The sequence below is a fragment of the Ictidomys tridecemlineatus genome, chromosome 5 (assembly GCF_052094955.1).
Source record: "Ictidomys tridecemlineatus isolate mIctTri1 chromosome 5, mIctTri1.hap1, whole genome shotgun sequence".
In the NCBI taxonomy this organism is placed as follows: Eukaryota; Metazoa; Chordata; class Mammalia; order Rodentia; family Sciuridae; genus Ictidomys; species Ictidomys tridecemlineatus.
The window spans coordinates 83,017,373-83,030,470 of NC_135481.1; the positions used below are offsets into that span (position 1 = coordinate 83,017,373).

The 13,098-nt window shown below is 35.0% G+C and overlaps 1 protein-coding gene and 1 pseudogene across 12 annotated transcripts in view; one reads left to right on the top strand and one right to left on the bottom strand.

Annotated features, from left to right (window-relative positions):
* Positions 1-13,098, top strand: part of Heatr5a (HEAT repeat containing 5A) — a 121,792-nt gene that overhangs the window by 64,529 nt on the left and 44,165 nt on the right. For all 12 annotated transcript variants that reach the window (XR_005729345.2, XM_078050257.1, XM_078050251.1 and 9 more), the window contains 4 exons: positions 4,825-4,930; positions 5,474-5,664; positions 8,596-8,755; positions 12,173-12,362. Coding sequence is in view for 11 of the 12 variants with exons in the window: in XM_078050257.1 (XP_077906383.1) it covers positions 4,825-4,930; positions 5,474-5,664; positions 8,596-8,755; positions 12,173-12,362 (647 nt within the window). In the remaining variant the exon portion in view is untranslated. The remainder of the gene's footprint in view (positions 1-4,824; positions 4,931-5,473; positions 5,665-8,595; positions 8,756-12,172; positions 12,363-13,098) is intronic.
* On the bottom strand, positions 9,625-12,190 carry LOC144377849 (ubiquitin-ribosomal protein eL40 fusion protein pseudogene; annotated as a pseudogene).

Below are 13,098 nucleotides of genomic sequence, written 5' to 3' on the forward strand. Positions count from 1 at the left end.
CATATCATACATTTGAATCATATGGGATATAATTTCTTATTTTTCTGAGTATACAGGTTACAGATCACATTGGTCAGGCAGTCACATATATACCCACAGCAATAGTAATGTCTATTTTATTCTGCTGTCCTTCCATTCCTTTTGAATTAGGGTCTCACTAAGTTGCATGGGGCCTCACTAGGTTGCTGATAGCTTTGAACTTGCTGCCTCAGCCTCCCAGATTGCTGTGATTACAGGTGTGCACTACCACATCCAGTTAGATTTTGTTTTAATAAAAATGTTGAGACATGATAAAAGCAAAACCTATCTTCCTATTTGGATTCTAACTAAACAAAAATAGTAGACAGTACTTTGGAGAGTGTTTAAAGGAAATAGTCTGGCCCGATCAAAAAGTAGGTCATAGCTATTATCAATATCCACCAGTGGGTGTCATTAGAGAGCCTTAGGAGAGAAATACATGGCTAGGAAAGTTAAGTTTCTAATTTCCTGTTATCCCAGATATATTTGTTTATGGCAGCTGTTTTTTTGTTTTGTTTTGTTTTGTATTTTTACTTTGGAAGTAATTTTTTAATGAGAAATTATATTTTAAGCTAGTTGGTTCTTTTCTGACTATAGAATTCTAAAAATAAGAAAATTTAATATTGTGTTACTAATATTAAAAAGAATATAAATATACTAATATTAATACTAATATTACTAATATTGAATAAGAAAATTTAATATTGCATTGCCAATATTAAAGCACTAAAAAAGCTAAAGCCCTAAAATATTGAAAGGTTGAGAAGTTAATATTTTGTACAGAAAGTGTTATTGATCTTGTTCACGTGTTGTTTGTGGAGTTTTTTGTTTGTTTGTTTGTTTTGTGTGTGTGTGTGTGTGTAGCATAAAAGAGCATAAAAGGATTTATTCAAATGAGAAGAAAAGAGAGAGCTCCTACAGGGTGAGAGAGGACCCAAAAGGGGTTGCCTGTGGTTTTTGTTTATTTGTTTTGCGGTACTGGAGTTTAGACCCAGGGATGTTTTACCACTGAGTTACATGCCCAGCCCTTTTTTATTTTTAATTTTGAGACAGGGTATTACCAAGTTGCCAAGACTAGCCTTGAACTTTTGATACTCCTTACTTAGCCTTTCTGGTGGCTGGGATTATAGGCATGTGCCATCATGCCCAGCTGTTTACGGTTATTTTTAAATATGTTTTGCATCTGATTGCAAGAAAAATTAATAATTCACATGAGGATTTTTCATCCTTGGTTTGTTTTACGGTCCACTGTAATCATCTAAACAACTTTAAAAATACTAAAGATTCTAGCTGGGCATGATGGCACATACTTGTAGTCTTAGCTACTCAGGAGGCTAAGACAAGAGGATTGTAAATTCAAGGGTCAGCCTTGACAACTTAGTGAGACCCTGTCTCAAAATAAAAAAAATAAAAAGGAATGGGGATGTAGCCTAGTGGTTGATTGCACTTGGGTTCAATCTTCAGTCCTGTAAAAACAAAAAACTAAGGGTTATGTTTTATTAGTATGATGTACATTCTATGGTAGGCACTGAAATTTTTAGAAACTTCTTAGATGATTCTCATAGGCGGCCTAGAAGAAGAACCACTGCTGTAAATGCATTGCTTCCAGAAATGCTATTACTCTTGAGTAAAGAGAGAGGAAAAGTTTAGCAGTTCTCAGTACTTTTAAAAAAAAAAAATGCCATTATATACCCTCTCTGGAAGTAAAAAGTAAATCAGCATTTTCAGGTGTATATTTTTGCCCTTTATCTAAGTGCCCTTTAACTAAATGTTTGTATTCTACCTGGACTTAAAACTTTTTTATCTAATCATTTTCTTACAAACTGATAATTAATTATATATTATCAATGATACTACTTAGGAATACCAGTTGGTATTACTAAGAACAAATCATCTCCATCTTCCTGACAATTCAGAGTATTTTGTTGAGGTCTCTAAAGGAATTAGTATCATTATTTATCCTGAACTCTTGTTAATAGCATATTAAAAGACTGTCAGGATTAGGGGGCAAAAGATGGAGAAAAAGTTTTGGGTCTCCAGCAACTCTCTTTTATAGTTTGACCCATGAGTGTGAGCAGGAAAATAATGCAAGTCAAATTATATGGTATGAAAAATTCTCCAGCTCTAACATTATATATTTTTCCTGCTTTCAACATGATACATTTCCATTTTAACAGATATACAGGATATGATCTAATAATATGATCTAATATGATCTTTAAGTTTATAAACTTATGCACTTGACTGTATGGTTGTCCCCTTGATGTCACATTTACCCTCTACAATCTTCCTGAAGTGTTATTTGGGTGTAAATATATCCTTTAAATAAAATGCCTTAAATATGTTCTTGAACAATGGGCAGAAAATTGTTCCACTATAATAGTTAATAAAATGGGGAAATCCCTGATAATATTGTTTAGGAGATATTTAGAAAAGAAACAAGGTCATCAGTAAAGTGATCCCAGATTTCAGCTTGCTTTTTTTTTTTTTTTTTTTTTTTTGCTGTCCTAGGGTATTGAACCCAGGACCTCACACATGCTAGATAAGTGGTAAACATGCTACCACTGAGCTACATCCTCAGCCTCATCATCTCAGTTTTCTAAAAATTATTTTCATATGCCTAGGGGGGAAATGATAAGAACAAAGGTGACAAAATATTAATGGTGGCTCTTTCTAGATGGTAGGATCATGGGTGAATATTAGAGTGATATGGTTTTCCCAATTCTTAGTGATCTTCTATTTTTATTATATGATATAAATTGATATGTATAGTACTTTTTCCAGTGCACATAATATATGGCTTAGCTAGCACCTTCCTTTTTTCTTTGACTTTTGCAGTTGGACTTTTTAAAGGCACAATACCCATATCTATGTTGCTTTGATAATAAAATTATCATTTGGAATAGAATTATATTAAGCCTGTGGCCTCAACATAATGATAAAGATCTAGCTAAGAACTGGGGAATTTTATTAGAAATAGACTAGGGTCAGATAAAAGCATACCCATATGCCATCTTCAGCCAGTCACACCCTGTTTTTACCTGTTCAACACAGTTAACCTTTATGTTTATTAGACAAGTAGATTTGACTGCCTACTACCTGCCAAACACAAGATATTAAAAAATGAAGATAAATTATAAAGCATTATTCCTGCTATCAAGATAATTCATAAACCTCAAAATAATATTCAATGTTATTTCAGCTTTCCTTAATTTAATTGGAGAGTTGAGGGGAAAGAAAATATTGAGATTAGAGACTATGTCTATAAGAAGAAATTGATAAAATATGGGGTGACTTGTTTCATGGCTATATATCTTTAATCTCAAGAAATTCAAACCTCTGGGGGCCTGGGTTATGACTCAGCGGTAGAGCTCTCACCTAGCAGGTGGGAATCATTGGGTTAGATCCTCAGCACCACATAAAAATAAGTAAATAAAGGTATTGTGTCCAACTAAAATTAAAAAAAAAAAAAAAAAAAGAAAAGAAAACCTCTGTGCTATAAAGACATGAAAAATGATTCACAAAAGACATACAAATAGTTAGTGGACATGCAACCCCAGACCAAAAATAGTATGTATATTTATTATAAATTGTGATAATTGGAAAACTACTCTCACCAGAGAGAGAATGGTTAAATAAATTGTGGAGCATGTGTTTAATGAATTTCAGGTTCACAAAAGTTACCAAAGGGGCTGGGGATGTGGCTCAAGCGGTAGCGCGCTCGCCTAGCATGCGTGCGGCCCGGGTTCGATCCTCAGCACCACATACCAACAAAGATGTTGTGTCCGCCGAGAACTAAGAAAAGATAAATAAATGTTAAAAAAATTCTCTCTCTGTCCCCCTCTCTCTCACTCTCTCTTAAAAAAAAAAAAAAAAAAGAAAAAAGTTACCAAAGAATAAAATTAATTTAAAAATACTAAAGAGGTAATATTAAATGAGAAAAACAAGGGTTAAAATTGTGTTATATTTGGTATGATCCCAAATACATTTTTGAATTATGGGTGGGGGTTCAAAGAATTGTGCCTCTTCTACTTAACTATCAATGACATACGTTGGTGCTAAGTTTAAGACAAAGCAAGGTATTTGACTTTAATAAGTCTTAGTATTAAGAACCAAGGAGGGCTGGGGATGTGGCTCAAGTGGTAACGCGCTGGCCTGGCATGCATGGGGCACTGGGTTCGATCCTCAGCACCACATAAAAATAAAATAAAAATGTTGTGTTCACCGAAAAACTGAAAAATAAATATTTTTTAAAAAAAGAACCAAGGGGCTGAGGCTATGGCTCAGTAGTAGAGTGCTTGCCTAGCATGGTGTGAGATACTGGGTTTGATTCTCAGCACCACATATAAATAAATGAATAAAATAAAGGTCTATACATCTAAAAAATGTATATATAAAAAAAAAAGAACTAAGGAATTGGCTAACAGTGACACTTACTAGACAAATGCTCATTAAAAGAAGACTCAGGAGATCCCTGTAATCTGATTCTGTGTTGAATTTGTTGCAACTTGATATGAATTTGATAATTTGGGGGTAATTTTTTTTCACCTATTTCTAAAAGGTGGAATTGTCTGTTCTAAGCATTTAGTCAAAAGCTATAAGGGCTGGGCTTGGTGGCACATACCTGTAATCCCAGACACTTGGAAGTTGAGGCAATAGCATCACAGATTTGAGGTCAACTTGTTGAACCTGTCTCAAAATTTAAAAAGGGCTAGGGATGTGGTTCAATGGTTAAGCACTCCTGGGTTCAATCCCCGGTACCAAAATTATCTACTTGCTTTTAAGTTTTGTTGCTTCTTATTTTAGGCTTCTTATATTGGAACAGCTTTTGAACAGTATGAAGCACACAAAAGGAGCTCGTCAACAAGTAGTTCAGTTACATGTTGTTTCTTCCATTTCTAATTTCTTAAAGGTAATTCTACTTTTTTTAAAATCAAATATTTGCTTAATTCTTTTAAAAAAATGTATGGCTAATTATGGAGAATAATATTTTTAAAGAGCTTTATTTTCTAAATTTGTCCTAATCTCCTGATGGTAGTGTTTCAGGATTTGAAATTCTTCTACTTTTTCTTTGTATAATACCAGCCTAGGGATTGATGGTCTGTGGCCTATGGGCCAAATCCAGTTCACTGTTGCATTTGTGACTTATTGTTTCTAAGTAAAATATTACAGGATTCATTCAGGTGATTCCTTTTAGACATCTATTAATGTTCTTTGGAACACATTTATGCCATAGTGATAATTGATTGCTATTTTGTTTGCCTGGTGGTAAAATTTTAAAGTACTTTGTGAGAAAAAGATCAAATTTTGTTTGTGTGATCAGTGTTCATTTTGTGTTCTGATGTTTTAAAGTATTACTATATATGAACTTACATGTTAACAAGAATGTACATTCTCAGCTAGACAATAGAATTTGCTATAGTTCTAAATTTGAATTTTTCTTTATGTATTTTAGTATGTGGCTGGCTCAAAGGGAAGTTTAGGTCCAGATGAAATGAGAAGACTTGCCCTAACATTAGTGATGGGAGCCCTAGAAAGTCACAACCCCCTTTTGAGATGTGCAGCTGCAGAGGCATGGGCTAGATTAGCCCAAGTAGTTGATGATGGAGCTTTTACTGCTGGATTAGCTCAAGTTAGCTTTGACAAGTAAGTTAATTTTTTATTTAATACCAGGGGCTATGTGATAAAATTGGTAATAGCTTGTTGATTTGTTGGAACTAGTAAGAAATCTGATTCATAGATTTAACTAAGAAAAGAAAACTAACAAATGTGGGTGCCAAGAGCATGAAAAAAGAACCTATAGAATGGGAGAATATCTTTGCCACCTGCACCTCAAATAGAGCATTACTCTCCAGGATGTATAAAGAACTCAAAAAAACTTAACACCAAAATAAATAACCCAACCAATAAATGAGCAAAGGAATTGAACAGGCATTGCCCAGAAGAAGAAATACAAATGGTCAACAAATGCATGAACAAATGTTCAACAGGGGCTGGGGTTGTGGCCCAATGGTAGAGCACTGGCCTAGCATGTGTGGGGCACTAGGTTAGATTCTCAGCACCAAATATAAATGAATGAATAAAATAAAAATCCATCAACATCTAAAAATCTGTTTTTAAGAAAATGTTCAGGGCTGGGGATGTGGCTCAAGCGGCAGCGCGCTCGCCTGGCATACGAGCGACCTGGGTTCGATCCTCAGCACCACATACCAACAAAGATGTTGTGTCCGCCGAGAACTAAAAAAAAATAAATAAATATTAAAAAATTCTCTCTCTCTCTCTCCCCTCTCTCACTCTCTCTTTAAAAAAAAAAAAGAAAATGTTCAACATCTCTAGCAATTAGAGAAATACAAATTAAAACTACACTGAAATTACATCTCACTCCAGTCAGAGTGACAATTATCAAGAACACAAGTAATAATGAACATTGGTGTGAATGTGGGGAGAAAGTTTCACTCATACATTGCTGGAACTGCAAATTGGTGCAACCACTCTGGAAAACAGTACAGAGATTCCTGAGAAAACATGGAATGGAACCACCATTTGACCCAGTTATCCGACTCCTCAGTATATACTCAAAGGACTTAAAATTAGCATACTGCAGGGATGCAGCCACATCAGTGTTTCTAGCAGCTTAATTCACAATAGCTAAGCTATGGACCAACCAAGATGCCCTTCAAATGAATGGAAAAAGAAAATGTGGTATATATACATGCTGGAATATTAGTCACCCATAAAAAAGAATGACTTTTGCCAGTAAATGGATAGATCCAGATAAGTAAAATAAGCCAATCCCAAAAAACCAAAAGTCAGATGTTCTCTCTGATATGTGAATGCTAACACACAAAAAGTTGGGCGGAGGTGTAATAGAAAAGACAATAATAAAGGAGAATAAAGGGAAGGGAGGAAGGATGAAATAGGAAAGATAGTAGAATCAATCAGACGTAACTTTCCTATGTTCATATATGAATACACCACCAGTGAAACATCTTGTATAACCGCAAGAATGGGATCCTAATTAGAATAAGTTATACTCCATGTATATATGTCAAAATACACTCTCTATGTATACTCTTGTCATGTATGTATAAAAGAAACAAACAAAACTTTTTTAAATAAAGAACTCTCATGGCCTGCTGGTCTTTTTTTTAATATTTTTAGCTTTAGGTGGACACAGTATTTTTATTTTATTTTTATGTGGTGCTGAGGATCGAACCCAGTGCCTCACACATGCCAGGTGAGCGCACTACCATTTGAGCCATATCCCCAGCCCTTGGCCTGCTAATCTTGAAACACAAAATTATTACTATTTCAGCTTTAGTCTTAAGTAATAAGAGAAAGATCACTATCTAGAATATGAAGTGACCATCAAGGGAATAAACTCTAGGACAGTTAGATACTTAATGGAGTTTTATATGTAAAATATAGATGATAGGTAGTAGCACCAATCTATAGGAGAAGGAAAAACTATAGACTGCAGATAAAAAAAAAAAACTGTACTTTTATTTCTGTAGTTCTATCATTTTGAGTAGATTGCTTAATCCTCTCAGCCAGTTTTCCTCTACTTCAAATAGCAGGTTATTAATACTGTCTTTTCTATTTAAGAATATTAATATAGGCACCATACACAGTGGTCCTGGAGCCTGAGGCAGGAGGTCAAAGCCAGCCTCAGCCAAAGCGAGGCGCTAAGCAACTCAGTGAGACTCTGTCTCTAAATAAAATACAAAATAGGGCTGGGGGATGTGGCTCAGTGGTTGAGTGCCCCTGAGTTTAATCCCCAGTACCAAAAAAAAAAAAAGCTTCCTCTAAGACTATTAATGTAGGCCAGGCTGATGCTAACCTCAGAATTGTTGAGAAGATTATAAAGAAAAATTAAATATCATGGCACAGTGGTATACACCTATAATCTCAGCTGCTCAGGAGATGTGAGTCAGGGATCACAAGTTTGAGGCTAGCCTCAGGAGTTAGCAAACCCCCCTCTCATAATAAAATTTAAAACAAAAATGAACTAAGTGTAAAGTGCTTAAATTAGCTGAGAGTTGTAGAATCTATCACACATAACTTACCTATGTTCCTATGTGAATATACAACCAGTGAAACGCCACATCATATATAACCATAAGAATGGGATCCTAATTAGAATAAGTTATACTCCATGTGTATATAATATGTCAAAATATATTCTGTATACTCTGTCATGTATATATAAATGAGTTCTATGCCCAGGACTGTCTTTTTTATCAATCTGTCTGTCTATTTATTTATTTATTTGGTATCAGGACTCAGGGATATTTAACCACTGAGCCACATTCCCAGCCCTTTTTATTTTTTATTTTGAGAAAGGGTCTTGCTAAGTTGCTGAGGCTGGCTTTGAATTTGTGATCCTTCTGTCTCAGCCTAATGAGCTGAAATTATACTGGAATTACAAACATGCACCACAGTGCCTCCCTCACGGTTCTGTCTTTAAAAATAAATAAATAAAAATTTAAAAAGGTTGTCTAAATGACAGAGTACATATATTAGGCTTGATTTTGTTTTTTCAATGCTTGTCATTTATTTTTATTCCCATAATTACAGATTGAAGTCAGCAAGGGATGTGGTTACAAGGACTGGACACTCGTTGGCTTTGGGATCCCTAAATAGGTATTTAGGAGGAATAAGTTCTTCTCAGCACTTAAATTCTTGCATTGGGATCCTTTACACTTTGTCTCAGGACAGCACTTCTCCTGATGTGCAGGTGAGTACCTCACACAATGCCTTTCTTGAAATACATGATTTGTAGATGATGTTGATTGTTTTTAATGACCACTGATAATTCGTGAATAATATTTCCCCCATTAATGTTAAAGCAAGTGTTAACTTTGATTAACTTTGTTAACTGGATTTTAATGAATTTATTTCTTTTAATTAGGTATATATATGACAGCAGAATGCATTTTGATTCATTGTACACAATTGCAGCACAACTTTTCATTCCTCTGGTTGTACATGTTGTAGCATCATACCATATGTGTAGTCATACATGCACCTTAGGGTAATGATGTCCATCTCTGTTAAATGGATTTTTAAAATTCAAATCTATCTATATTCTTTCAACTAGAGTGTCTGAAGTCACATTCAATATCTTTTATTGAAAAACATAGCTCTTCTATCATAAAATATCATTATACTCTTCTAAATATATTAGCATATTTAATCTTCACTGTAATTTAGGGTGTATAGTTCTTTACAGCAAAATAAAACTGAAGCTTACAGAAGCTTAGTTACTTGCTCATAACTGAAAAGCCAATGAGCTGTGGAATCAGGTCACGAACACCAATCATGGAATCAAAATCCAATTTTTAACCACTAGACCATATTTTTGTACATATCTTACCCATTTCAGTCAGTAAAATCATTCTCCTGATATTTTAATGATTTTTATTGTTCATGTTCTTTTACTTTCCTTATCTCTTCCTTAGTATAGTAACCTCCAAATGAGTTATTTTTTAAAATTTTTAGATTCTTTTCTTTCCAACCCTCTCTAAATATGAAACGAATTTATTTTTCTAGAAACTTTCATTTTGCTGCTTCCCAAATGAAAAGGTAGACAAACTGCTTATTGCATTTTTAAAAATATTTTATTTTTTTTAATTGTAGTTGGACACAATACCTTTATTTTTATGTAGTGCTGAGGATCAAACCCAGGGCCTTGCACGTGCTAGGTGAGCACTCTACTGCTGAGCCACAATCCCAGCCCTGCTTATTGCTTCTTAATCAACTTCTTATTCTAGTCTTATCCACTGACCCAGAAACTCTGTCTGTTCTTACACTGATGTACTTATTGTCTTCTCTTACAGATGGTCTACCCAGATGTTATTCTCATATCTGCGTTTATATTTTTTCCTTTTGTCATTCTCCCTCCCTTTCTTATCTGATATTTTAAATTTTTTAGTGTTTTAAGAACCAATTTAACCACTATCTCATTAAACTTGAACATCTCTAATCCATAGCTTTCTTTTTTTGAATTATCATATTTTTAATAGTCTCCTCAACATCGTTGAATACTTGATTGAATTGACTCAAAAAGTTTTCCATTGTTCAACCATCTTTAAATATAATACCTTTTCTTTCTGTTGTATTCTTCTTCCCTTTCAAGGAGTCTAGGTTTATGTTGAATACCTTTTTGTTGATTAATTTAAATGCTTCTTTCCATAGTTTCCAGTGTAATCAAACCTAAGTCATCTTGGAGCTGGGGGTTGTAACTTAGTGATAGAGTTTATGCTTAGCATGCACTGCACAAGGCCCTCAGTTGAATCCCCAGCTTGAAAAACAAACAGACAAAAAAGCCCTGAGTTTTCTTAATTGCTATTATCATCACCTAACTGATAAGAACTCATTGTTGTACTAAAGTATTTTAAGCTTTCTTACATATCCATTGATGAGAGAGAAATTTTTTTTTCATTTCATTTCCTTAAGGGGTTGGAACTTTTTATTAGCTTCTTATTGTGGAACATTCAAACAGTCACAAAAGTTGAAAATACTATAATTGGGGCTGGGGCTGTAGCTCAGTGGTAAAGTGCTTGCCTCATATGTGTGAAGCACTGGGTTCGATCCTCAGTACCACATCAAAATAAAGATACTGTATATTCATCTACAACTAAATAAATATTTAAAAAAAAAAAGAAAATACTATAATGAACCTATTTTACTTAGCATTCAGTTTCATTGGTTATCAGTGTAATGTGTAATGAGCATCTGGATCAAAAGACATTATCAGTACCCCATACCATCTTATCATGCTATCTTCTAGTTAACTATCTGCCCCATCAAGGATAACCACTCTCCTTATTTGCAACAGTAAGAATCAATTTTCTTTCTTTTATAATTTACATAAGTGCAATTATACAGTAGGTAGGTACTCTCTATGTCTGGCTTTCTTCATTCCATGTTTTGTTCAAGAGATATGTCCATATTGTTGCATATAAGTTGTAGATTTTGTTGAATCCTTTTTAAAATTTGAATTTTTGTTCTTTATATAGGTTTAAAAAAATGAAATTTTCAAAAAACTGTATTTGATTCAAGCTGTTGGCTAAAGTACCAAACATTTATCTTGAAATTCTTAGCACTGAGCTATATCTACATTTGGTGATTGTCTCTGAGTTGGTTTTATATTGGGTATTTAAAGAGAAAAATTCTCTTTTTCTTTTCGTTTTGGGGGGTGGGCAGTAGTAAGGGTTGAACCCAGGGGTACTTTACCCCAGTTCTTTTTATTTTTTATTTTGAGATAGGGTCTTGCTAAGTTGCTGGGATTAGCCTCAAATTTGCAATCCTATGCCTCAGCCTCCCAAGTGGCTGTAATTACAGGTGTGCGACTGTACCAAGCCGAGAATTTTCTTAATATCTCTCTCTCTCTCTCTCTCTCTCTCTCTCTCTCTCTCTCTCTTTTTTTTCTGCTTCAGTCAATGTAAGGAAAATTTTATTGAGGTCCGAAGGCCATATATGGGGCTTGGGCAGGAGGCCACCCTTTGGGGAAAGGAGCCAGTGAGGGGCTTTATTTCACCTTCTTTTTGGGCAGAGATTATTGGTGTGGCCACACTTCTTGCAGCAGCTGACAGCACAGGGGGGCAGGTGGGCATAACACTTGTGACACATCATCTTGTCACAGTTGTACTTCTGAGTCAGCTGGCACCGGGAGGGCTCAGTGATGCCACCTAGAAGGTGAAGCACCAAGTGCAGGGAGGACTCTTTATGTTGTAATCTGAGAGAGTGCAGCCAAATCCTCCAGCTGTTTGCCCACAAATATCAGGCGCTGCTGGTCTGTGGGATGCCCTCCTTGTCTTGAATTTTGGCTTTGACATTCTCAGTGGTGTCATTGGGCTCGACCTTGAGGGTGATGGCCTTGCCCGTCAGGACTTCTTGTTTGCTGGGGTGTGCAGTGATGCAAAAGATGGTCTTCACAAAAGTCTGCATTTCTGTGTCTGCCACTCGAGAACCTTGTTGAAGAGAAGAAGCTTAAACTCTTAAGGTTCTCCATTTCTCTTTCCAAATTATTTGTAGCATACACTTACTTTGCCATTACTTAAGCCCTTGCTTCAACAAAGAACAGTTTAATGTTTTATATGTTTCTTAATGCTACTATCACATTTTTAATTGTTGTTCTCTGTCTTCACAGACCTGGGCACTGCATTCTCTATCATTGGTAATTGACTCTGCTGGCCCACTCTTTTATGTGCATGTGGAGCCTACCCTTTCTCTCATTATAATGTTGTTGTTAAATGTGCCTCCCACTCATGCTGAAGTTCACCAGAGTCTTGGTCGATGTTTGAATGCCCTTATTACCACATTAGGTCCAGAGCTACAAGGTATGGATGGGTGGCTTTTGTAATGTTTTACATTAAAAATATACACATAAAAAATTTGATTACTTTCCCAGTCTATATTTGGCACATGGTGGTTGCTCAGTATGTTTTTGTTAAATGAATGTATAAATGTCATTCAGCCTGATTTCTGTTACCTGGAAAAGACAAGGAGTACCATAATTAGAAAGGTAAGATATATTCCTTAATAATTAAACTGATAGACATAGAATAGTTTAAGGAGCACTGACCTATTTAAAAAATAAATGACTAAATTAAAAAATCTCAAATATGCCAGTCTGTTCAAATGAATAGTATGTGATTATAATATACGAAGGTAACTCGTAACTACTATAATTTCTGTTTATTGGTAATTCTTTTTTTATGTTTTTTTTCCCTATAATTGTAGATGGACAGCATGCCTTTATTTGTTTCTTTTTTTTATATGGTCCTAAGGATTGAACCCAGTGCCTCACATATGCTAGGCAAGCGCTCTACCACTGAGCTACAGCCCCAGCCCTTTTGATAATTTCAAATTCTACTTTTCATGAAAATATGGTGAAATCTCTTCTAAGATTTTTCATTGTCTAGTGATGTGTGTTGTAATAAACAGAAAGAATAAGTTAAAAATGGGGAGGAAAAAGAATAACCAAGGTAATCTAAAAGTTTGTTACCTAGGTTGTCCCTGCTTTGGTTGTATGTGTATGTGTATGTGTGCACAGGTGTTGTGTACCCAGGAATT